At 43.2% G+C, this 23830-nt stretch overlaps 1 protein-coding gene across 8 annotated transcripts in view; it reads left to right on the top strand.

Moving 5' to 3' along the window:
* Positions 1 to 23830, top strand: part of EYA2 (EYA transcriptional coactivator and phosphatase 2) — a 157709-nt gene that overhangs the window by 100180 nt on the left and 33699 nt on the right. For all 8 annotated transcript variants that reach the window (XM_073309539.1, XM_073309535.1, XM_073309537.1 and 5 more), the window contains 2 exons: positions 381 to 508; positions 1023 to 1106. In XM_073309539.1, the coding sequence (XP_073165640.1) occupies positions 381 to 508; positions 1023 to 1106 (212 nt within the window). The remainder of the gene's footprint in view (positions 1 to 380; positions 509 to 1022; positions 1107 to 23830) is intronic.

Below are 23830 nucleotides of genomic sequence, written 5' to 3'. Positions count from 1 at the left end.
TTTTACTTCCCCATTTCCAATAAAAAAAGGGAGAAAGGAAACCCCAGAATACTAAAAAAAACCCCTGATTTTAAAAAGTATGAAAATTTTCAAAAAAATGAAATCTGTTGGTTTTTTTTTTTTAAACTTTAAAATATATTTTCTTAAATGTTTGTGAAATGTTTCTATTGTTTGACCCACTCAAACACTAACCTTTGGAACAAACTTTTTTTTTTTTTAAGAGGCTTGTGCAATAACTAAGTACCAAATACCAAAGCAGTTGTCACGCCTTTGCTAAAAGATACTTCTTGGATAACATAAAAGTATCGCAAGAAACACATGTGAAAAGAAATACACTGCAAAATTTAGGCTTTCAGCGAGATCCCTTTTTCTCTCAATAGGGGAATATGCAACCACACCAGTAAAAGATACAGAAACAGACAGGCAACACAGAGGGTCTGATGGAAAGTTACGAGGCCGATCAAAAAGAAGCAACGATCCTTCCCCTACAGTTGACAATGAGATTGAGGTAACAATATTAATTCCTTTTCTGATCATAAATCCAGCCAAGAGAAATTGCTACATTGATTTGCAAATAATCCACTGTTAGACCAGAGAGTGGTATGAGCCAAAACATAGGCAAGATGTTTGAGACCTCGCCACCACGGCTGATGTAGTTTTAAAAGAAAAATGATTGTTGTCTCAGTATAATCGTCATAGGCAAAATTCGGTACTCTGGCTTTTAAGGCAGCATTGGAGTCTGTTATTTTGCTCTCCTGACATAATATCCTCCTGGGATTTCTATGCATATTGGGATAGCAGATTGTCAGACCAGATATGGAATCGGAGAGCAGAGTTTGGGGTTTTTTGTTTGTTTTTTTTACCAACCTTAAAAAGGCAGCTATGATCAATGCTTAAAGTGATTTTGTTACCTTAAAAAATATGTAGCCGCATAATATTTTTTTCTAATTAAATTCACTCCTGAAAATGCTTAACGTGTGAATGTATTTGTCTCTTTCCCTCCCCTTTGTCTTTCACCACAGCGGGTGTTTGTGTGGGATTTGGATGAGACGATAATTATTTTTCACTCCTTACTCACGGGAACCTTTGCATCCAGATACGGGAAGGTAAAATTTAAATCATATTTTTTTAACATTATTGTCTGTCACGCAAAATTGCATTGGGAATTGTGGGGGCAGTTAATAAGGCAGCTTTTCTAACAGATGCTGCCCGTTTTGTTCAGACAGATTTTGTTATAAATAAGTCCAGTGATATTTCCCTCAAACATGTGAAAATTTAATTTAGTTTCCCGTCATATTGTATGTAGCCCTTCTTCTTCAAAAGCTTGCATTGTTCATTTGCTGCTAGATAGGACACTGAGCTGTTGTTCTTTCAAGGCCTTTCTCCTAGGAGAAATAACTTATCCAGCAGCCAGAAAATAGTAACTCTAGCCTGCACACAGTAATATTTTCTGCTTGTCTATTGTTTTCATAAGAATCTCAGACAAATGATTTCTTTTTTTTAAGAGACTTTTTATATTGATTAACCCAAGTTCCTTCCAAGTGTAGCATTGCATCTTCCCACTAATGAGCTCAGATGGCCACTTAAGGCTAGATTTTTTTAAAGGTATTTAGGCACATAGTAGGATTCTCAAAAGTGCTTAGGGCCTACTACCCCCCAGTCAACATCTTCCGGGTACATAAATACCATCTGGTGTTTAAGCTGATGACGGCATTTATTTAGCAAACCCTATCTGTAATTAATAGAGGAAGCTTTCAAATATACTGAACTTAGCTGCTAAGGAATTCTGAAACAGCAGGTACTTAATAATAATAGTACTTATGCCTCATTTATTTGTATGGGAGTTTTCCTATTATAAATTCTTGTTCAAATGACTGACTTACATAATGTCAAGCATTTTTAAATGAGGAGAGAGAAAAAGACAATATCATTACCTAATTAAAGGTGGATAACCTATCTGACAACTGTTTCTGCATATGACTTTTAACGTTGCAGCTTCATTGAGAGACTGGCAAATAATCCTATTTCTCTTTAGAAACTAGAAATATGATTTGACATCATTTTATGGCTTTACCAGCTGTACTTGATTTATGATGGTTATAACAACCTGGATGTGTAATTAGTGAGATAGATTTATTGTCCGCTGTTAGATGTGCACACTTGTAAAGGATATAAAATGGTGTTCGTGGTGCAGAAATCCACTGCAGCATTTGGAATGCCACTAACACTTCTAGCAGCACCTTCTGAAAATCAAGCACAGATTTCCGAACAGGGATTTTTCAGGCCTATGTTGTACCAGGTAATTGGAATAGTTTCTTTTCCCACTGAATGTAATGAATGAGACAATTTGCAGCAGACATTGTGTAAGTTCTCACCTGGCTGCATGCAAAAAATAGAAAAGGAACAGGCAAGATAGAGAAAAATAAACTTGTGCAATCATACTGAGGATTGAGTTTTGGTGGTAAACGGCTGATGGAGAGTTTCCCTAATGGAGGGCAACTCCATGCTGGTGCAAAGTCAGCTCCTGTGCTAGCCATCCTGGGTACAGGAAGTATGTCGGGGCAAGGTAATTCAATGGTGGTGGTTGAGCTCAGTTACACTGTACAGATCCTCTACTAAGATTAGATGACTTGGAGCCTACCGCACTGGGGCCAACATAGACTGGTCTCTGGATCAGGGAGCTGTAACTGAGGCTGTGTGAACATAGGCTGCGTATTCTGAAAGAGCATATGCGAAGGTTAGGGAGAACCGAGAAAGTGAACTTTAGGCTAAGATTTTCAAAAGCACTTACCATGGACATAACTATTCCCATTGACTTCAGTGGTAAAACTCATGTTGATTTCAGTGGGAATCTTACCTTTCACTTCAATGGAAGCAGAGGTAGGCTAATCCTGAGCACTTTTGAAAACCTACTTGCATAAGGGATTGAGAGGAGAAAATAGGAAAACGAAAACACACATGGCTGTCCAGTATGAAAAAGCTCTATGGAAAATAAAGTGAGAACCTTTCCATAGGGTAGTTCTTAAGCATTCTGTAGAATAGAGAATTATAGAATTTGAAGGGGTGGTTAAAAATATCGTTAGAAAGGCTCTCCTTTGTTATTAAGTTCTAAAAGATTTTTTGAATAACTTTTATAGAACCCCATTGAATTTCAACAGATCCTACCGGTTTCATCTCTATTGAATTCCATAGAACTTTTCTATAAGGAAAATGGCTCCAAACTAAAACGATGATAAACCAAGGTTTTGATCTAAAGACCCATATTGAAATAGAGCCTGATCCAAAATCAATTTAAGTCAAAAGGGAAATGGAACACACACCAAACTTCTGTCATGGGAACCATTAAATAATAAACCCAATCCAGAAGTGTTTAAGCAAGTTGAATTCACAAATATGAGAGAAGCAGCCAAGTCAGAGTTGAATAGAGCTCCAAAATTTCATACCTGAATAATACAGAAAGTATTAATCTCAGATATCCAGGCCTAAAATATATTCTCTTTATCCATAATTGATATTAAAGATACACATGCCTCTAATTAGACAGACACATTACTAATTAAATCTCCCTCTTTTACTGGGGCAGCTGGGATTAGAACCCTGGGTCTCTCACCTCCAAAAGCGCACACTTCTACCAGCAGTACCTCACTGACAATACTAGTAGGGTAGAGCTGATCAAAACCTCTTTTGCAAAATAAATAATTAAAAATTCACAGTATTTTTCAGGTTTCATCAAAACTTTGTTTTGGTTGAAATTTTCTGACCACGTCTAGTGCTGGAGCTCCTAGTTATTTTCTCCAAGTCACAACTATAAGGCGGGAACATCCCACTCAAAGCCAGGCCATTCCTTAGCTAATGAGCTCCTTGGAGCAGAGACTGTCCTCTGGAAGTGTTTGGAAAGCACTGAGCAAGGAGCACCAATAAATAATAATCATAATTGCAGCACAGGGTGGACTGATCACTTGCCCATGGTTAAACAGCATGTTAATGGCTGAGCCTGGACTTCTGCTTGTACTTATCTCCCAGCCTCAGTCCTCTGCTCTGGGCAGCAGACTATACAGCCTCCTGATATTTAATCTTAATGGGTTTCCCATGCAGTCCATGCAACATATCCCCTCTGTTGGAAATCAAAAGTGGCCTGTGAGCTCCAAGTCTCCCTTTCTTTTCTTTCCCGGTATTTTTTCACAAACAAATGTCAACAGGTGGGATAAAGTTTTTAAAAGAAGTGCTTCCTATGCCTTAGAGAGAGGGCTGTAGAAAAGGTGAGACTTGCAGTACAATGGAAACCTATGAGTTGTGTCTGTATTGTGAGGGGTCAGCATGTCATCCTGGAAGTCAAAAGATAGCCTTATATGCTGAGGGTACAATTCCCAGCTGAGCCTGTCAGGACAGAGGTTGGTCCTCAGTTGCCATGCTTGTGATTAAGGGGATGTGCCATTGCTGTTCCCATTGTGAAGTGGAATAGCTATCAAAATAACAAAATATCTTCCATGAGCAGGTAAAGTGAGTTTTTGATCTATCTGAATGTGGTAGAGAAGCTGGCAAGGGGGAGAAAATTTCTCCACCCCCTTGCCTCTCAGCAGGAGGCCCCTGGATGCAGAGCAAAACAAGGTTCCACCGCTATATCCAATTAACCCTGAATATTGTGTTCAGTAGAGTTTAGAAACCTGTTCCACAGGCTTCCGCTTACAGTATGGGTGTAGAGTATTTGTTGTGAGACTAGAATGCTCAATAGACATAGCAGTTCATTTTTATGGCTTAATATACACCCTTAATATAATCCCTTCATGCACATATTAAAGAGAGCTTCCATGCAATCGAAAGGATGATTGCACTCTTTATTAGGTCTGTAAAGAACTGAACACCGAAGTACTGGCCTCTGAGGAAAACACAAGGGGAAATAAGTGAGTTAAAACCAATTGCAATGTTACTAGAGCTTTAGCTGAATTTAGTGCAGAGGTCTCCGACAGGAGGATGGTACGTTACCAGGTTTGGCCTCTCGTTCCAAGTTTTGGTTTGAAATAACCAGATGCAGGGCAGAAAAGTGCCTCTTTACGTGCTGTTAATTTAATACTTGGTAAAGGAAATAGCAAATACTCTTGTCAGGAGAATTCATCAACCTATTCTCCTCTTCCTATGCCCAAATTTTGGGAAATTTCTAAACCCATTCTTCATAGCTTCTATAACCTTAATTGTCAACAGATTTTTTAATTTGCACGTTCCAGTTGTTAGGGGTCTTTTCTGCATTCCTTCCCAGTAGCAGTGAAACACAATTATTTGATAGTTCACTCTAACACTTTTTTAATGAATGGTAAAGAGAAAAAGAGAGACACTAAAGTTTTTTTTTTTTCCCCAGCTGCTGGTATGTTAAGTAGGGGATAATAATACTTCCTTACTCCCACACTTTTTCTGTTTTGTATATTTAGACTAAGTTCTTCAGGGCAGGTAATGTCTCCTACTCTGCTAGTATAGTGCCTAGCACAATGGTGCCCTAATCTTAGGTGGGGTCTCTGAGTGCTACTATAATAAAAGAAGTGACTAGTGAACTACATCTAGTAGTGACTAGTGAACTACATCTAGTATTATAATTACTCCTTCCATATAACAAGTCTTGGGGGGAAATGGAATGGATTTAGTTTTAGCACTGAATTACAAAACTGAAAATGTCAAAAAACAGCTGACATTGCTACCAGAACATGGAATTTTGGTGGATCTTCATCAACCCTTTAATATTGTCGACAAGGGGTTTTGATCTGTAAATTTGAACGTAAGATACACATCGCCTTCTGGAATTAGTCAGCATCTCCTATTGACTGGATTTTAACAGACACCATTGCAAATGCATAACAGAGCACATTGTGTCTAATTTTTAAACAAAAAAACTTAGAAACAGTTATGCTCTTACACTCATTTTCTGGATGTGAGTTTCTTTAGAATGTGAGAATTTAAAATTAGCTATCTTTCTTATACTATACCATCACAGGTCTTATCTGTCTGGGGGATTTATCTGAATTTCAGCCATCAGTGGCCAGCAGCCAGCAGTACAAAGCATATGGTAGGCAAGGAAAGCACAGTGGAATTTACCCCAGTTTTAAGCAGGTGTAATCTGTACCACTGCACATACTAAAGCTGGTTGGAAATTTTCTAATTGAATGTTTTTCCATTGGAAAATGTCAATCTGTCAAACTTGTGTTTTGCGGAAATGAATCCATTTCAGCTAATCTTATGAGATAACACAGGCAAGGTTGGCTGTCTTGCTCTGTGTTTTTGGTTCAAACAATGATCCCTGTATTTCACAGTGAAATTCATCTGGAATCACCAGGTTCAAGTTGAAGTGAGGTTAAACCTACTGAGTTTTATATAGCTTCCACCCAAAACTATACATTGGCTCAAGTTTGCCCAAAACTGAGCATAGATTCATCACATCTTGATAAACGTGGCCAGATTTCCAGTTAAAATAAAACCCTGAAACTAAGTGGTTTGCAGCTTAACTATGCATGTTTGGTACAGCTTCGCTTAGGAACACTGCACAAACGGAGAATTCCAGCACTCTGAAAGGAAAAGTGTCTTCCTGGTGAGCATTATTCGACTGTGGAATAAACTTTCTGAGGAAAGTGGTGAAAGCTCCGTCACTGGGACACTTTAAAACTAGCCTGGGAAAAGCACTAGGGAAATATACTGTGGGGAATAATCCTCTGTATCCACATAGTCTCTGCTCTGTGTAACCTCATTAGTGACAGGTTCAAGTCTGAGGGAGAACCTGAACCAGAGTTTCAACACCCCTTACAGTATATTTCTGGGTTTTCCTAGTCTCTTGTGTGCTTGATTGACTTTTGAGATTTATACTCCAACACCAGCTTTAAGGAATTTTCAGTGGGACCTTGGGGAATTAGGTGCCCAATTCCATTGACTTTCCATGGGAATTAGATGCCTAGCTCTCTCATGACTAAGTCTGGCCAGAAAACACAAATTCTGTTTCACAGAGAATTTCCAGGTTTTGACATTTGGTTTCATATTGGGACAAGCTTGAGATCTTTTAAAATTTTTCACAGAAAAACAAGGGAGAGAGACCTCCCCCAGAGTAGCAAGTAATCCATTCATCTGGGATGTGGGAGACCCGTGTTTAGATTCCTGCTCTGCCTGATTTGGAGCAAGAGTTTAACGTGGGTGTCCTCCCACATCCCATGTGAGTACCCTAGCCACTGGGCTATTGGCTATCCTGGGGTGGGTGGGTGTCTCTTGTTTTGTCCAGAAATTCCATCCTGGACCTAAGAAACCTTCCTGACAAAAGGGAATTGGCATTTTCAGACAAAAAATATTTCATTAAAGAACTTCCGACCAGTTGCACACAAGGCCCTTTCAAAATCCCAGCCCTGATTTTCTTTCTGCCTTCACTTTTATGCCTAATGTGCTGTGCATTGCCATGTGCTCAGACAGGCCCCCAAAGCTACTATCCAATTGAAACACCATAGGGATTTAATCAAATCTGATGGTGATTCATGGTTCTAATGGCTGGATCTGTCCTTTACTACTTTACAAACTGAGAAGGAATAAAAAGCCATTTTATTACTTAGCAGTTAAAAACTATTTGTAGAAGTTGCTAAGGTTCAAATCAAAAGCACTCTCCCTTGAGGACTATTAGTTAATTCAAAGTGCCAAGGGCTCCCCCCACATTCGTCTTCTTTTGCTTGAGATGTGGCCCTATATCACTGCTGCTGTTCAAACATCTAAGAGTTTTCCGTTCCTTTGACAAACATGAGCCAAAGTGCTTAAGGACATCTGTTTATTTTATTTCTTTAATGAGAAAACCTTCCAATTTCTCCCTGGCTCAGCTGTGTTTATTTTCATTTTGTTAGTCACATGTGCTGGGTACCTCGCGACATTAACAACCTGCAGAGACCTAGGCTAGAGCCTGCTAGCAGGCATCCTGGTCAAAAAGGCAGAATCAGCCCTTCCTAAGGAAAACAGAGTCCCTGGAACTCTATAAAATAGATTTTCAAAACAAATACAACCTAATTCACTCAGTAGATCCTGGATTAAGTCAAGATGAATACAATTTGGGAAGGATTTTCTGAGGAAGTTGAAGAGTTTTTTTTACCCACTGGAGGCTAAACTTTGTATTTAATGCCCTTTTAAAGTTAAATAAGAAAAGCATTCAGTCATTTCAGGTAATAAGGAGTCTGTTATTTTAGACATGTCATTGTATCAATTATTAGTTCATTATTGGGGGGAGGGCAGACTATATAAGGATAAATAATCGCAGTGATTCAATTATTTTCTAATGTGTATTTCGGGAGCAAACTTCTACATTAATAATTTCTGCTGATGGGAGGCAGGAATACAAAACAGGGAAGACAGACCCATGACAGTTTGAAAAATGGGCACAGGAGACATTCTGAAGAACTTTTATAGATTTAATCTCTTGTTGAAGAGTTTACGTAAACCAGGGATTTTCCAAGCAGAGTGCACATGTGGCATCCAGGAGTATTAAAGGATTATTTCTATCATAAAATACATTTCACAAATGGTGCTTGATTGTCAAACCAGTGCTAGCTAAGGAGGCCTGCTCCCAGGGCTGTCCTTAGGCATACGCAGCTGCGTAGGGCACCATGAAATTTGGGGCACCTTGATAAAGGTTCCCCCCCATCCGGTGGCAGGAAGTGGAGTCCCGCGCCCTGAGAGCTGGTGGAGTAGAGCTGACTGGAGCCACAGCACTCTGCTTCCCGCTGCCGTGAGGGGGCGGGGGAACCTTTCCCTACCCCCCCGCTATCCCAGAGCGAAACGGCTGGGGCCGGGGCAAGGGAAGCGGAGCGGGCTGGGGCTGCATCGCTCCGCTTCCCGCCGCCAGGGAGTGCAGCAGGCATCCTTTCCCCAACCTCCCCGCACTCACTGACGGTGGAAAGCGGACTGACGCGGCTGGGAGCTGGCAGAGTAGAGGTGGCTGGGGCCAGGCTGCTCCACTTCCCACCACTGCCGGTGACTGCCGGGGGGATCCCTTCCCCCAATCGACATGGCTGGGCCTGGCCCCACACTAATCCCTTGGGCGACTCTGGGCCTGTGGGGCCCCCAGAAGTCCCCCCCACAGCTCCTGCCTCCGAGACCCTGGGAGGAGGCCGGGGGTGTGTGTGTGCGTAGGGCACCCAAATGGCTAGGGCTGGCCCTGCCTGCTCCTGAGCATCTCTAAATCATGACATTTTGTTTTCTTCTGATATTTTAGGGGCAGGTACTAAAAACCTTAACTTCCTCAGGTAAAATGCAGGCACAAACAGGTAATTCTATATGTAATACACCTGTTGTAAATGTTTGGTGTCCATTATTACCTGTCTCCATCCAGGTGCACACTGTTTTGCATGTGACCTTTAGGGGCTTGCTTGAGAAAATGTGGCCCTTTTCTTTGTGCGGGGATTTGGATGAGAATTATTTTACATTCCTGATGAGGGAGAAGGGAGGGTGATGAGAAATAAATTGTAGACTGACAAAACCTGTGGGCATAAGCCGTTCATATACCTTAATAACAGGAATTATTTCCTATCGCGCTTAAGAGCCATTTGCCTCTGCAGTTCTGAGGATAGATTCTTTTCTGATCAATAGACTCCTGGGGTTTTGCTCAGAGATCCTTTGAATTACCATGAAATTCTTGTCGCCGTGTCATAAGCTGCACATTTAAAGCAGGAACATATTTGGGGCTATTGTTGACAGGCCCAGTAGTCCATCCGCTTTTGCTCTATCTGCTCAATGAATGAACTTTATCCATCTTCTGATAAAAAGTAGAACAGCTTCAAGGCATTGTCCCCAACTATATCTGGACAGGTACCCGCTTATAAAGATAGGATTCTCTTATGTAAGACTCCAGCCAGTGGGACCAGAAGCAGTCAAAGAAGGGACTGCTCCACTGGGGAGCAGGGGGCAAAATGGAGTCCAGCTGGGGCCCATCCTCCCCCAAGCATGTCCTGGATCCAGATCTGGGTTGGGGAGACCCTTCCAATCTGTGGGTACAAGGAACCAGAGGGTGTCTTCCCATGCCACTCCCACAATGTGGCCTGTGGGGAAAACTGCAGGAGAGGAGCCAGACAGAAGGACCAGAAGCAGCACAAGCAGGGACCTCTGGACATTCAGAGAACTTTCCATCATTTTGGCTGGAGTTTTTCTGCCCTGTGCTGAGTGACCGTTTGCTCCCATCTTCGCCCTCTCCCTCCTCCACTGTCTCTTTGCCTCATCTTCGCTCCGCACCTGCCCGTGTGTTCTGTCCCTTTCCCTACCCTGTGTCCGTCTTGTCTATTTAGATGGAAAGCTCTACGGGGCAGGGACCATCTACTACTCAGTGTCTGTACAGCACCTAGCACAATGGGACCCTATTCTTGGTTGGCCCTCAGGTGCTACTGTAATAAATGCGATTAATACCTAACATGTAGTGCTGCACTGGACTTAACATACTGCTGCTGTGTGAAAAGTGACACAGGATGGATAGCACGATACTGCCATTTTCAATCTGACCTCCACGTGTCCAAATTAAATCTGCTGCTTGGATAACAAAAGAGCAAAAAAGAGTTTTTCATCTAAAGAAACTGCCTTTTGGTTTCACCACTGCCATGCGTGCACACACACACACACACACAAGGAAAAAAGAGGTTTCACTTTGGCTATGTCTACACTACGAAGTTACGTCGAATTTATAGAAAGCGTTTTTATACAGATGATTGTGTGTGTCCCCACAGAAATGGTCTTAGTCCATTTATCCAGCATTTAGTCTGTGGAGTGTATCCACAGTACCGAGGCAACCGTTGACTTCCGGAGCGTTGCACTGTCGGTAGCTATCCCACTGTTCCCGCAGTTTCCGCCGCCCATTTGAATTCTGGGTAGAAATCCCAATGCCTGATGGGGCAAAATCATTGTCGCGGGTGGTTCTGGGTACATATCGTCAGGCTCCCCTTTCCCTTCCTCGCTCCCTCCATGAAAGCAACAGCAGACAATTGTTTCGCGCCTTTTTTCCTGGGTTACCCGAGTGGACACCAAACCAAGGCAAGCATGGAGCCTGCTCAGCTCACCGTCACTGTATGTCTCCTGGGTGTTGGCAGACACGGTACTGCATTGCTATACAGCAGCCATTCATTGCCTTTTGCGGCAGACAGTGCAGTATGACTGGTAGCCATCGTTGACGTACTCCAGAGTGTTCTTTTAAACGACCTCGGTGAGGTCGGGCGCCTGGGCAAACATGGGAATGACTCAGCCAGGTCATTACCCTTTTAAGTTTTGTCTCATGGCGATTCAGTCCTGCCGGCAGTCCTACTGCACTGTGTTTTAATGAGCAGCCAGGAGACGATGATGGCCAGCAGTCATACTGCACCGTCTTCTGCCAGCAAGATGTATAAAGATAGATGAAGTGGATCAAAACAAGAAATAGACCAGATTTGTTTTGTATTCATTTTCTCCTCCCTCCCTCTGTGAAATCAACGGCCTGCTAAACCCAGGGTTTTGAGTTCTATCCTTGAGGGTGCCATTCTGTTTCTCCTTGATGCAAAGCCACCCCCTTTGTTGATTTTAATTCCCTGTAAGCCAACCCTATAAACCATGTTGTCAGTCGCCCCTCCCTCCGTCAGAGCAACGGCAGACAATCGTTTCACACCTTTTTTCAGCGCAGACACCATAGCACTGGGAACATGGAGCCCGCTCAGATCACTGCGGCAATTATGAGCACTATAAACACTCCGTGCGTTATCCAGCAGGATATGCAGGACTATAACCTGCAAGAAAAGCGAAACCAGGCGAGGAGCAGGCGACTGCAGTGTAGTGACGAGAGTGATGAGGACATGGACAAAGATTTCTCACAAAGTACGGGCCCCTGCAATGTGCACATCATGGTGTCAAATGGGCAGGTTTATGGCATGGAACGCCAATTCTGGGCCCGGGAAACAAGCACAGAGTGGTGGGACCGCATAGTGTTGCGGGTCTGGGACGATTTCCAGTGGCTGCAAAACTTTCGTAAGGGCACTTTCATGGAACTTTGTGACTTGCTTTCCCCTGCCCTGAAGCACAAGAATACCAAGATGAGAGCAGCCCTCACAGTTCAGAAGCAAGCTGTGATAGCCCTGTGGAAGCTTGCAACGCCAGACAGCTACTGGTCAGTCGGGAATCAATTTGGAGTGGGCAAATCTATGGGGGCTGCTGTGATGCAAGTAGCCAACGCTATTACTGAGCTGCTGATATCAAGGGTAGTGACTCTGGGAAATGTGCAGATCATAGTGGATGGCTTTGCTGCAATGGGATTCCCTAACTGTGGTGGGGCAATAGACGGAACCCATATCCCTATCTTGGCACCGGAGCACCAAGGCAGCGAGTGCATAAACCACAAGGGGTACTTTTCAATGGTGCTGCAAGCAGTGGTGGATCACAAGGGATGTTTCACCAGCATCAATGTGGGATGGCGGGGAAAGGTACATGACGCTCGCATCTTCAGGAACTCTGGTCTGTTTCAAAAGCTGCAGCAAGGGACTTACTTTCCAGACCAGAAAATTACTGTTGGGAATGTTGAAATGCCTATAGTTATCCTTGGGGACCCAGCCTACCCCTTAATGCCATGGCTTATGAAGCCATACACAGGCACCCTGGAGAGTAGTCAGGAGCTGTTCAACTATAGGCTGAGCAAGTGCAGACTGGTGGTAGAATGTGCATTTGGATGTTTAAAAGTGCGCTGGCGCAGTTTACTGACTCGGTTAGACCTCAGCGAAACCAATATTCCCATTGTTATTACTGCTTGCTGTGTGCTCCACAATATCTGTGAGAGTAAGGGGGAGACGTTTATGGCGGGGTGGGAGTTTGAGGCAAATTGCCTGGCCTCTGATTACATGCAGCCAGACACCAGGGTGGTTAGAAGAGTACAGAAGGGTGTGGTGCGTATCAGAGAAGTTTTGAAAACCAGTTTCATGACTGGCCAGGCTACGGTATGAAAGTTCTGTTTGTCTCTTCTTGGTGGAACACCGCCCCCCCGCCCCGGTTTCACTCTACTTTCCTGTAAGCTAAGCACCCTCCCCTCCCCCCTTCGATCACTGCTTGCAGAGGCACTAAAGTCATTGTTGCTTCATATTCATGCATTCTTTATTTATTCATCACACAAATAGGGGGATAACTGCCAGGGTAGCCCGGGAGGGGTGGTGGAGGAGGGAAGGGTAAGGCCACACAGCACTTTAAAACTTATTGAATGCCAGCCTTCTGTTGCTTGAGCAATCCTCTGGGGTGGAGAGGCTGGGTGGCCGGAGGCCCCCATACCGCATTCTTGGGTGTGTGGGTGAGGAGGCTATGGAACTTGGGGAGGAGGGCGGTTGGTTACACAGGGGCTGTAGCGGCGGTCTGTTCTCCTGCTATCTTTCCTGCAGCTCAACCATACACTGGAGCATATGAGTTTGATCCTCCAGCAGCCTGAGTATTGACTCCTGCCTTCTTTCAGCAAGCTGACGCCACCTACCATCTTCAGCCCACTACCTCTCCTCGCAGTCATATTGTGTTTTCCTGTACTCTGAGATTGTTTGCCTCCACATATTTTGCTGTGCTCTGTCAGTGTGGGAGGACAGCATGAGGTCAGAGAACATTTCATCATGAGTGCTTTTTTTTCTCCTTCTAATCTTCACTAGTCTCTGGGAAGGAGAAACATATCCAGCTGGTGGAGGAAAAAAAAAAGGAGAGTGGTAGTTAAAAAGACACATTTTATAGAACAATGGGTACACTCTTTCACGGTAAACCTCGCTGTTAACATTACATAGCACATGTGCTTTCATTACAAGGTCGCATTTTGCCTCTTATTGAGGGTATGCCGGTTTGGTGTGAGAGATCACTCACGCAGGGCCGGGCAGCAGAATTTGGCTTGCAGGCAGCCATGGTAAGCCACAGTCTTTTGGCTTTGTTAACCTTCATAACATGTGGGAATGGCTTCAAACAGCAGTGCCCTCATTTCCCATACAAAGTAGCTGTTGGGTTGCCCATTAAAAATGGGTTGGCAATTTAAAAGGAGGGGCTGCGGTTTCCGGGTTCACGTGCAACAGAAACCCAACTAACCCCGCCCCCCCACCCCCACCCCCAATTCTCTGGGATGATGGCTTCACCCCTCCCCCCACTGCCTGGCTAACAGCGGGGAAGATTTCTGTGCAACCACAGGCAAACAGCCCAGCAGGAACGGGCACCTCTGGATGTCCACTTACTAAAACCACCCTGTTTCAACCAGGTGACCATGAATGATATCACTCTCCTGAGGGTAACACAGAGATAAAGAACGGATGTTGTTTGAATGCCAGCAAACACTGGGACCATACGCTGCAATGCTTTGTTCCTCAATGATTCCTTACTACATACTACTGGCCTGGCGTGGTAAAGTGTCCTACCAAAGAGAACGGAATAAGGCTGCCCTCCCCAGAAACCTTTTTCAAAGGCTTTGGGAGTACATCCAGGAGACCTTTATGGAGATGTCCCTGGAGGATTTCCGCTCCAGCCCCAGACACGTTAACAGACTTTTCCAGTAGCTGTACTGGCCGCGAATGCCAGGGCAAATTAATCATTAAACACGCTTTCTTTTAAACTATGTATAATATTTACAAAGGTACACTCACCAGAGGTCCCTTCTCTGCCTTCAGGGTCTGGGAGCCCACCTTGTGTGGGTTCGGGGGGTACTGGCTCCAGATCCAGGGTGAGAAACAGATCCTGGCTGTTGGGGAAACCGGTTTCTCCACTTCCTTGCTATGATCTATCTACAACCACCTCCTCCTCATCATCTTCCTCACCCCCAAAACCCGCTTCCGTGTTGCCTGCCAGTCCTTGGATAGAATCAAAGCACAGGGTTGGGGTAGTGGTGGCTGCACCCGCTAGAATGGCAAGAAGCTCATCATAGAAGCGGCATGCCTGGGGCTCTGAACCGGAGTGGCCATTTGCCTCTCTGGTTTTTTGGTAGGCTTGCCTGAGCTCCTTAATTTTCACACGGCACTGCTGCTGGTCCCTGTTATAGCCTCTGTCCTTCATGCCATTGGAGATTTTTTCAAATATTTTGGCATTTTGTCTTTTCGAATGGAGTTCTGCCAGCACGGATTCATCTCCCCATACAGCAATCAGATCCTGTACCTCCCATTCAGTCCATGCTGGAGCTCTTTGGCAATTCTGGGACTGCATGGTCTCCTGTGATGATGAGCTCTGCATGGTGACCTGTGCAGGTGAGCTCGCCTCGCTGGCCAAACAGGAAATGAAATTAAAAAGTTTGTGGGCCTTTTTCTGTCTACGTGGCCAGTGCATCTGAGTTGAGAGCGCTGTCCAGAGCAGTCACAACTGAGCACGCTGGGATAGCTCCCAGAGGCCAATACCGTCGAATTGCATCCACAGTACCCCAAATTCGACCTGGCAAGGCCGATTTCAGCGCTAATCCCCTCGTCGGGGGTGGAGTAAAGAAATCAATTTTAAGAGCCCTTTAAGTCGAAAAAAAGGGCTTCGTCGTGTGGACGGGTGCAGGGTTAAATCGAGATAACGCTGCTAAATTCGACCTAAACTCCTAGTGTAGACCAGGCCTCAGTTTTGCCAAGATGAGAAGGAGGGATTTCTCTTGGCAGCTTCAACAGTTTTGCCCGCTGAGAAGATGCTCTCACCCATCTCTGGTCATACCTCCAATAAACATGTGACACACAAGTCCGCTGGTAAGAGATTGAACTTTATTTCCTGGCCCAAGTCACTTGACCTTAAATACACCTGTCTTCTGGTAGGAGGTCTCATGTCCATGGCTCTGCATCTGGCACTTGGAAATTATTTTGAAACAAATTAAAATGGTGCAGGACAGAGACATAGGGATACAACATGGCGATAGTACCCTGAAATGAGCCTTTGGTGGATTCTGAAAGCAATTAATATTTTATAATGCATCCTACATTATTCCTCAATGTGTGGCCAGCAAGGGTTACTATGCTCTCCACAAACTGCAGTCTGAAGGCGACGAAGAAAGGCATGCTGGTATTGAAGACTTAGCAAATGGGAATTTCAGTGCACCCAGCTGCCTGATAAAAGAGAGCATGCACTTTGGTTTTGCCCTACAGTTTATAGGAGGCAGATGTAATCACCTCTTGAATACGAGGCTCCAGATTTATTTTTGGATCTATAATTGCCCCTTTAGATATCTTACTCTGGCAGCAAAGTATAACTGCACAGTGTATTTTCTTGTTTTATCTCCAATGGGAAATATTTGTCAAACACAAATCCAGGAACATCAGTAATTTGGAGTCTTTTCAGAATTTGCTTTTGAACAATGTGAAAATATCCATATTATCACCTTTGAGGTATACTGAGGATGGCACAGAAGACTGAGGAGGCTGCTAGCCAAGCAAGAGAAATCAGGATTCCAGCAGGTTTGCCCTCCAGTGGCCAGAGCCTAGAGGCAGGATTCCACATTACTGCTGACCAATATTGAAGATTCTCCTTTATGTAAAAAAGGTATGCAGGACTTTTTTTAATCGGAGGGTCCAGTTTTTAAGCCCTACAAGGAATGGATCCTTCACAATGTTTGTTGTCAAGATCATAGTGAAAACAAATAATGCAACATGAGAGAATCGGAGCAGTAATGTGTATAACCAAAACAGCATTGGGGCCAGATGCAAGTCTTAGGGAAGCACCAGCTTTATTTACATTCTGACGAGCAGTCTCCAGCCAGCAAAACTCCATATGAAAAGAACACAGCAGAATTGTGCCAGACAAGCTGATCAGTTCCTCTGAAGGCTCACCTGAATTGCATCATATGCTGAATAAGCTGTGAATGGGGGATCCAACAGTAAGAGACCTGTAAATGGACTGCAACCAGAAATCAGTGATTTTCTAATGTTCGATAGGACATTCTCTGTATTACAGTTAGTGATGACAGACTAAGGAGGATACCTTCAGGAGAGGCAGTATGGTCTAGTGGATAAGTCACTGAACTGAGAGGCAAGAGATCTGAATTCAGTTCCCTGATCTGCCATAGATGTCCTTTGTGACCTTGGGCAAGTCACTAGGTCTCTAAGTCTTTCTGTGCCTCAGTTCTCCATTTGTAAAACGGGGATAATAATGCTACTTTTTCCTCCTACCCTTACAGTCTTGTCTGTTTAGACTGCAAGCTCCTTGGGGTGGTTAGTGACTTTCACTGTGGCCTTGTCTACACTAGGATTTAAAGGTTTGATGTTACAATGTTAGCTAACGTGTTTGAAAAATTGCAGTGTAGACAAGGCAGTGCATACTGTAATGTATGCTAAGATGGTCAAGTTAAAGTCTAGGCTGCCCTATCCCCAGCTAACCCCATCAGCTTAGCACATGTTAAAGGCTGCTTGCCTTGTCTACCCAAGACTTTGCAGTTATGTTAGTTAGAAAGTATTAGTCTAGTAAAGGCCTGTGTGTGTGTGCACACCTATCTAGCAGTGGAGCCCTGAATTTGGTCAGGGCCTCTAGCCATTACTGTAATACAAATAATCAATTGATCTTTAGAACATTGCCTCTTCGGGCAAAGTCACCACATCACCATGTTGTGTTCTGGTGTTGTGATATCTTGGCATTGGCATCGGCATCATCCTATTGCAACTCAGTGTCAAGACATCACAATGTCAGTTCAGCCCCAAAGATGTTTGAAGATGTTTATTTTATACCTTGCAAGCCAAACTTGCAGGTTGTGGAACGTTCGTGGGGACATCAGGACTGTCTGTGACAAAGCGGTGTTTAAAACGAAGCCGATCTCTACCCAAAATTGTTCTTTGCTGTTCTTACTCTAAGTTCCGTGAAGAAAAGCAGTAGAGGCTGGACTGGAATAAATCCGCACAAGAAGCACTTCAGCAGTGCTTCAAGATACAGACATAAAGATTGGCTTGTACTATGGGCAACTCTGTTAAAATGAATTTGAAAAAATCTTACTATTTTTAGTACTGTACTAACTTTCCATTAGACATTCACCGTAGAAAAAGATTTTAGGAGCCAAGTCAATTGTATGAAACAGATCAAAAAGAACATCTCATCTTATTTAATTCAGTGCTGCCTTGGGATTTACTGCTGGTATTTAGGTACCTGTCAGGTGCCCTGGATGATGTTAGCAGGGTTTGTTTTAAAAAGAAAAGGAGGACTTGTGGCACCTTAGAGACTAACCAATTTATTTGAGCATGAGCTTTCGTGAGCTACAGCTCACTTCATCAGATGCATACTGTGGAAAGTGTAGAAGATCTTTTTATATACACACAAAGCATGAAAAAATACCTCCTCCCACCCCACTCTCCAGCTGCTAATAGCTTATCTAAAGTGATCACTCTCCTTACAATGTGTATGATAATCAAGTTGGGCCATTTCCAGCACAAATCCAGGTTTTCGCACACCACCCCGTCCCCCCCCCACAAAGCCACTCTCCTGCTGGTAATAGCTTATCTAAAGTGACCACTCTCCTTACAATGTGTATGATAATAAAAAAAACCCCTTCAAATCCAGACTCCAGCGAGAAACTGTTGAATTGGAATTCATTTGCAAATTTGATACAATTAACTTAGGCTTGAATAGAGACTGGGAGTAGCTAAGTCATTATGCAAGGTAACCTATTTCCCCTTGTTTTTTCCTACCCTCCCCCCTCAGATGTTCTTGTTAAACCCTGGATTTATGCTGGAAATGGCCCACCTTGATTATCATACACATTGTAAGGAGAGTGGTCACTTTAGATAAGCTATTACCAGCAGGAGAGTGGGTTTGTGGGGGGGGTGAGAAAACCTGGATTTGTGCTGGAAATGGCCCAACTTGATTATCATACACATTGTAAGGAGAGTGATTACTTTAGATAAGCTATTAGCAGCAGGAGAGTGGGGTGGGAGGAGGTATTTTTTCATGCTTTGTGTGTATATAAAAAGATCTTTTACACTTTCCACAGTATGCATCCGATGAAGTGAGCTGTAGCTCACGAAAGCTTATGCTCAAATAAATTGGTTAGTCTCTAAGGTGCCACAAGTCCTCCTTTTCTTTTTGCAAATACAGACTAACACGGCTGTTACTCTGAAACCTGTCAGGGTTTGTTTTGTTACTTCCCAAATCACATTAGCAGGATATACAAAAAGGTAGCTGTGAATAAAAGAAATCAGGGAAGGTTTTTTTCTGTCTGGCATTTACTTTTGCCTGGCAAAGTTTACAGTGGTAGTGGTTATTAGGGCTGTTCATTCAGGTTCCACAGGATGGCTAATAAACCTGAATTTTGCAGAGTTCAGGTAAAGCAAATATCTATACATGTGTATGTGTTTCACGGGCCCTTTTAGCTTATGGGAGAAGGTCATGGGGTCGGCATAATGAGAGATCATAAAGACGGTCATACTGGGTCAGACCAAAGCCCAGTATCCTGTCTTCTGACAGTGACCAAAGCCAGGTGCCCCAGAGGGAATGAACAGAACAGGTAATCATCAAGTGATCCATACCCTGTTGCCCATTCCCAGCTTCTGGCAAACAGAGGCTAGGGACACCATCCCTGCCCATCCTGGCTAATAGCCACTGATGGACCTATCCTCCATGAACTTTAGTCCTTTTTTAACCTGTTGTAGTCTTGGCCTTCACAACATCCTCTGACAAGGAGTTCCACAGGTTGACTGTGCATTGTGTAAAAAAATACTTCCTTTTGTTTGTTTTAAATCTGCTGCCTATTAATTTCATTTGGTGACCCCTAGTTCTTGTGTTATGAGAAGTTCCTCATTTACTTTCTCCACACCAGTCATGATTTTGTAGACCTCTATCACATCCCCACCTTAGTCGTCTCTTTTCCAAGCTGAAAAGTTCCAGTTTTACTAATCTCTCCTCATATGGCAGCCGTTCCATACCCCTAATAATTTCTGTTGCCCTTTTCTGAACCTTTTCCAATTCCAATATATCTTTTTTGAGAAGGGGTGACCACATCTGCATGCAGTATTCAAGATGTGGGTGTACCAGAGATTTATACAGAGGCAATATGATATTTTCTGTCTTATTATCTATCCCTTTCTTAAGAATTCCCAACATTCTGTTAGTTTTTTTGACTGCCGCTGCACATTCATAGAATATCAGGATTGGAAGGGACCTCAGGAGGTCATCTAGTCCAAACCCCTGCTCAAAGCAGGACCAATCCCCAGTTTTTGTCCCAGATCCCTTAATGGTCCCCTCAAGGATTGAACTCACAACCCTGGGTTTAGCAGGCCAATGCTCAAACCACTGAGCTATCTCTCCCCTCCAAACACTAAGTGGATGTTTTCAGAGAACTATCCACAATGGCTCCCAGATCTCTTTCTTGAGTGGTAACAGCTAATTTAGACTCCATCATTTTATATGTATAGTTGGGATTATGTTTTCCAGTGTGCATTACTTTGCATATATCAACATTGAATTGCATCTGCCATTTTGTTGCCCAGACACCCAGTTTGGTGAGATCCTTTTGTAGCTCTTCGCAGTCTGCTTGGGACTTAACTATCTTGAGTAGTTTTGTATCATCTGCAAATTTTGCCACCTCACAGTTTACCCCTTTTTCCAGATCATTTATGAATATGTTGAATAGGACTGGGCCCAGTACAGACCCCTGGGGGACACCACTATTTACCTCTCTCCACTCTGAAAACTGACCCTTTATTCCTACCCTTTGTTTCCTATCTTTTAACCAGTTGCCAATCCATGAGAGGAACCTTCCCTCTTATCTCATGACAGGTCACTATGCTTAAGGGCCTATGGTGAGGGACCTTGTCAAAGGCTTTCTGAAAATCTATGTACACTGTACCCACTGGATCCTCGTTGTCCACATGCTTGTTGACCCCCTCAAAGAATTGGTGAGGCATGATTTCCCTGTACAAAAAACATGTTGATTCTTCCCCAAAAATTATGTTCTTCTATGTGTCTGACAATTTTATTCTTACTATTGTTTCAACCAGTTTGCCCGGTACTGAAGTCAGGCTTACTGGCCTGTAATTGCTGGGATCACATCTGAAGCCCTTTTTAAAAATTGGTGTCATGTTAGCTATCCTCCAGTCATTTGGTACAGAAGCTGATTGAAATGATAGGTTACAAACTACAGTTAGTAGTTCTGCAATTTCACATTTGAGTTCTTTCAAAACTCTTGAGCGAGTACCTGGAGTACCTGGTCCTGGTGACTTATTACTGTATATCTGGAGTGAAATTTTTAAGTGACTAAGTCCCATTTTCAATAAGTTCCATTGACTTTCAATAAGAGTTAGGCTCCTAAATCACTTGGAAATGCGACTTGACTCCTAAGTCACTTAAGCACTTTTGAAAATTTTACCCCCATCTTATCATAGCTCTACCATCTAGGAACCGAAAGGCTTGGAGAAGACTACATCTAGCATTAGTCTAGCTCTATAAATGCCCCCTCCCCCCCCGGACTTAAAAAAAAAATTGCCATGGAAAAAATTGAAGGATACCCCCCCGCACAAAGCCCAATACAAAAAAATCACACCTACTTGCACTAGAAATAACAGAACCCATGCACACCCCTGCTGGTTACTCATGGATGAGAAAGCCACATCCATCCGTCACGTTCTGATCAGGGCATGCAACTCAATAGCCAAAAAATAAATGATTCTTACAACCTGTCTTTGTTCAAACATGTGGCCCATCCCTCTCTCTCTCTCTCGCTCGCTCTTTACAACCTTCACTTTTTTATATATTGCAATCAAACAAACTGGTCCATTTTCCAGGAGTTTCCAAGTAATTAAACCCAATTAAAACCATTAAATTCTTTCTTTTAGTGACAACTTCATTATTAACAGCTAACCACAAGGAGGAGATTTAACTTGGAAAGTCCTTGATTGTGTACTAATCCATCTCTCACCTCTGGCTGACACCTCCATCAGATAAACCTCACAGAATAGGAGTCTGATGAATACTCTTAATTAATACTTTCTTCCTTGTAGAAAAGTAATTATTTGTTCACAGCATAAACAGGTATTTGGCAGGAGGTTAAAGTCTGATTGGTTTTAAATACTAGGGTTTGGGTTTTTTTATTTAAGGAAAAAAAATCTGAATTCAAAATGTGGGCTCAGAATTACATTGTCCTAACATCCAGAGTGTCAGGTTAATTGGCACATATCTAAACAGAGACAAACTCAGACAACAAGCTGCCTCAATGTGTTATCCTGGATGTGTTATCAAAGCAGCCAACTCTGCTCCTTTGCTAATGGCATGCAAGTCTGAACAATTTACCTGCAAGACAGAAGCTTGGAACTAGAGTGTTTTGGAACCAGAAACCGAGGAGAGAATGACTTACACTTGAGAGATTGCCAGAGATAAAACTGCCTACTCACTTCCTTTTACAATATCACCAAGAGCTTTAAAGTAGAAGGTAACTGGCTCTGATGGGCCAGCCAACTGGAAGGGTAGTAGCTGCAGGTGGTAACAAATACATGAATTTTTAATGCATACTTTAGGGCAAGGTGTGTGAGGTAATATCTTTTATTGGACCAACTTTTATTGGTGAGAGAGGCAAGCTTTTGAGCTTACACAGAGCTCTTCTTCAGATCTGGGAAAGATACTTAGTGTCGCAGTTAAATACAAGGTGGAACAGATTGTTTAGCCTAAGTAAAAAGAAAAGGAGTACTTGTGGCACCTTAGCGACTAACCAATTTATTTGAGCATAAGCTTTCCTGAGCTACAGCTGTAGCTCACGAAAGCTTATGCTCAAATAAATTGGTTAGTCTCTAAGGTGCCACAAGTCCTCCTTTTCTTTTTGTGAATACAGACTAACACGGCTGTTACTCTGAAACCTGTCAATTTAGCATAAGTAGTTAACACATATTCAAGGGAGCATTCAAGGTGAAATGGCCCATTAACACCTCTCCAGTCATAGGAGGGAAAGGCAAAAAAAAAAAAAAAAGCTGGGGAGGTAGTTTAAGTAGGTTACAGATTGTAGTAAACAGTAAATCCAGTGTGTCTATTCATTCCAGGATTTTTAGTGTCTAGCAAAATTATAGGAATTTAACCCCCCGGGCTCATCTTTTGAAGGTGTTGTGCAGTTTTCCTTTGAGGATGAGGACTGAGAGGTCAGATATAGAGTGATCGTTTTGTGAAAAGCGTTCACCCATAGGTGATATGGTGTTTTTTGTCTTTTATCATTTTCCTGTGTAAATGCATTCAAGAACCTAGTGATTGTCCGGTTTCACCCACATAGTTGTTATTGGGGCATTCAGTGCACTGGATGAGGTACACCGTGCGTTGTGATAGGGCATGAGTGGGTCCCCTGCGTCTTGAAAGGTGAGTTGTGGCGGGGTGTGTTGATCATCGGAGCTGTGGAGCTATGTCTACAGGTTTTGCATCTATTGTTCTGGCTGGATTTGGTGCCGCTTTGAGGTGGTGTGTCCTGGTCTGCTGGTAGCTTCAAACAACCCCCCAACCTCTGTAGCTGCATTAGCTGATCAGTATTGTTTTATATTCAAGTAATTCACTAGTCTTAATAATAATTAATTGCTAGTAACTTAACTATATATCTAATAAAGTCTGTTGTTAACATAACATATATACAGGTCAATCTATCAGTCTAACCTAAAACCAGCTGCCTCCTCAGATTATCAGCTTCCACTCCCTGAAGAGTCTGTTCATTCTCATAAAGTCACAATAACACCACAATCACTAAGTGGGATCAAGAAGAAACTTCATCCTGATGGACTGAGCATTATTTGCCTTCCTCTGAAGCTGTGCTAGCCCTGGAACTGGATAGATCATTGGTCTCCTCCAGTATGGCTGCTCTTATAGCAAGAGAACAAAACATCATTCCCCCAGAGCAATGGAGCCAGATCCTAGGAGGGTCTGGATGCCTTTAGTCCAATAGGAATAGCGGATGCAAGGCATCTCACAGCATCAGACACCT

Source organism: Lepidochelys kempii, chromosome 13 (assembly GCF_965140265.1).
Source record: "Lepidochelys kempii isolate rLepKem1 chromosome 13, rLepKem1.hap2, whole genome shotgun sequence".
Taxonomy (NCBI): Eukaryota; Metazoa; Chordata; order Testudines; family Cheloniidae; genus Lepidochelys; species Lepidochelys kempii.
The sequence above is the reverse complement of the archived record's forward strand: the minus strand, read 5'-3'. Positions and strand labels throughout refer to the sequence as shown.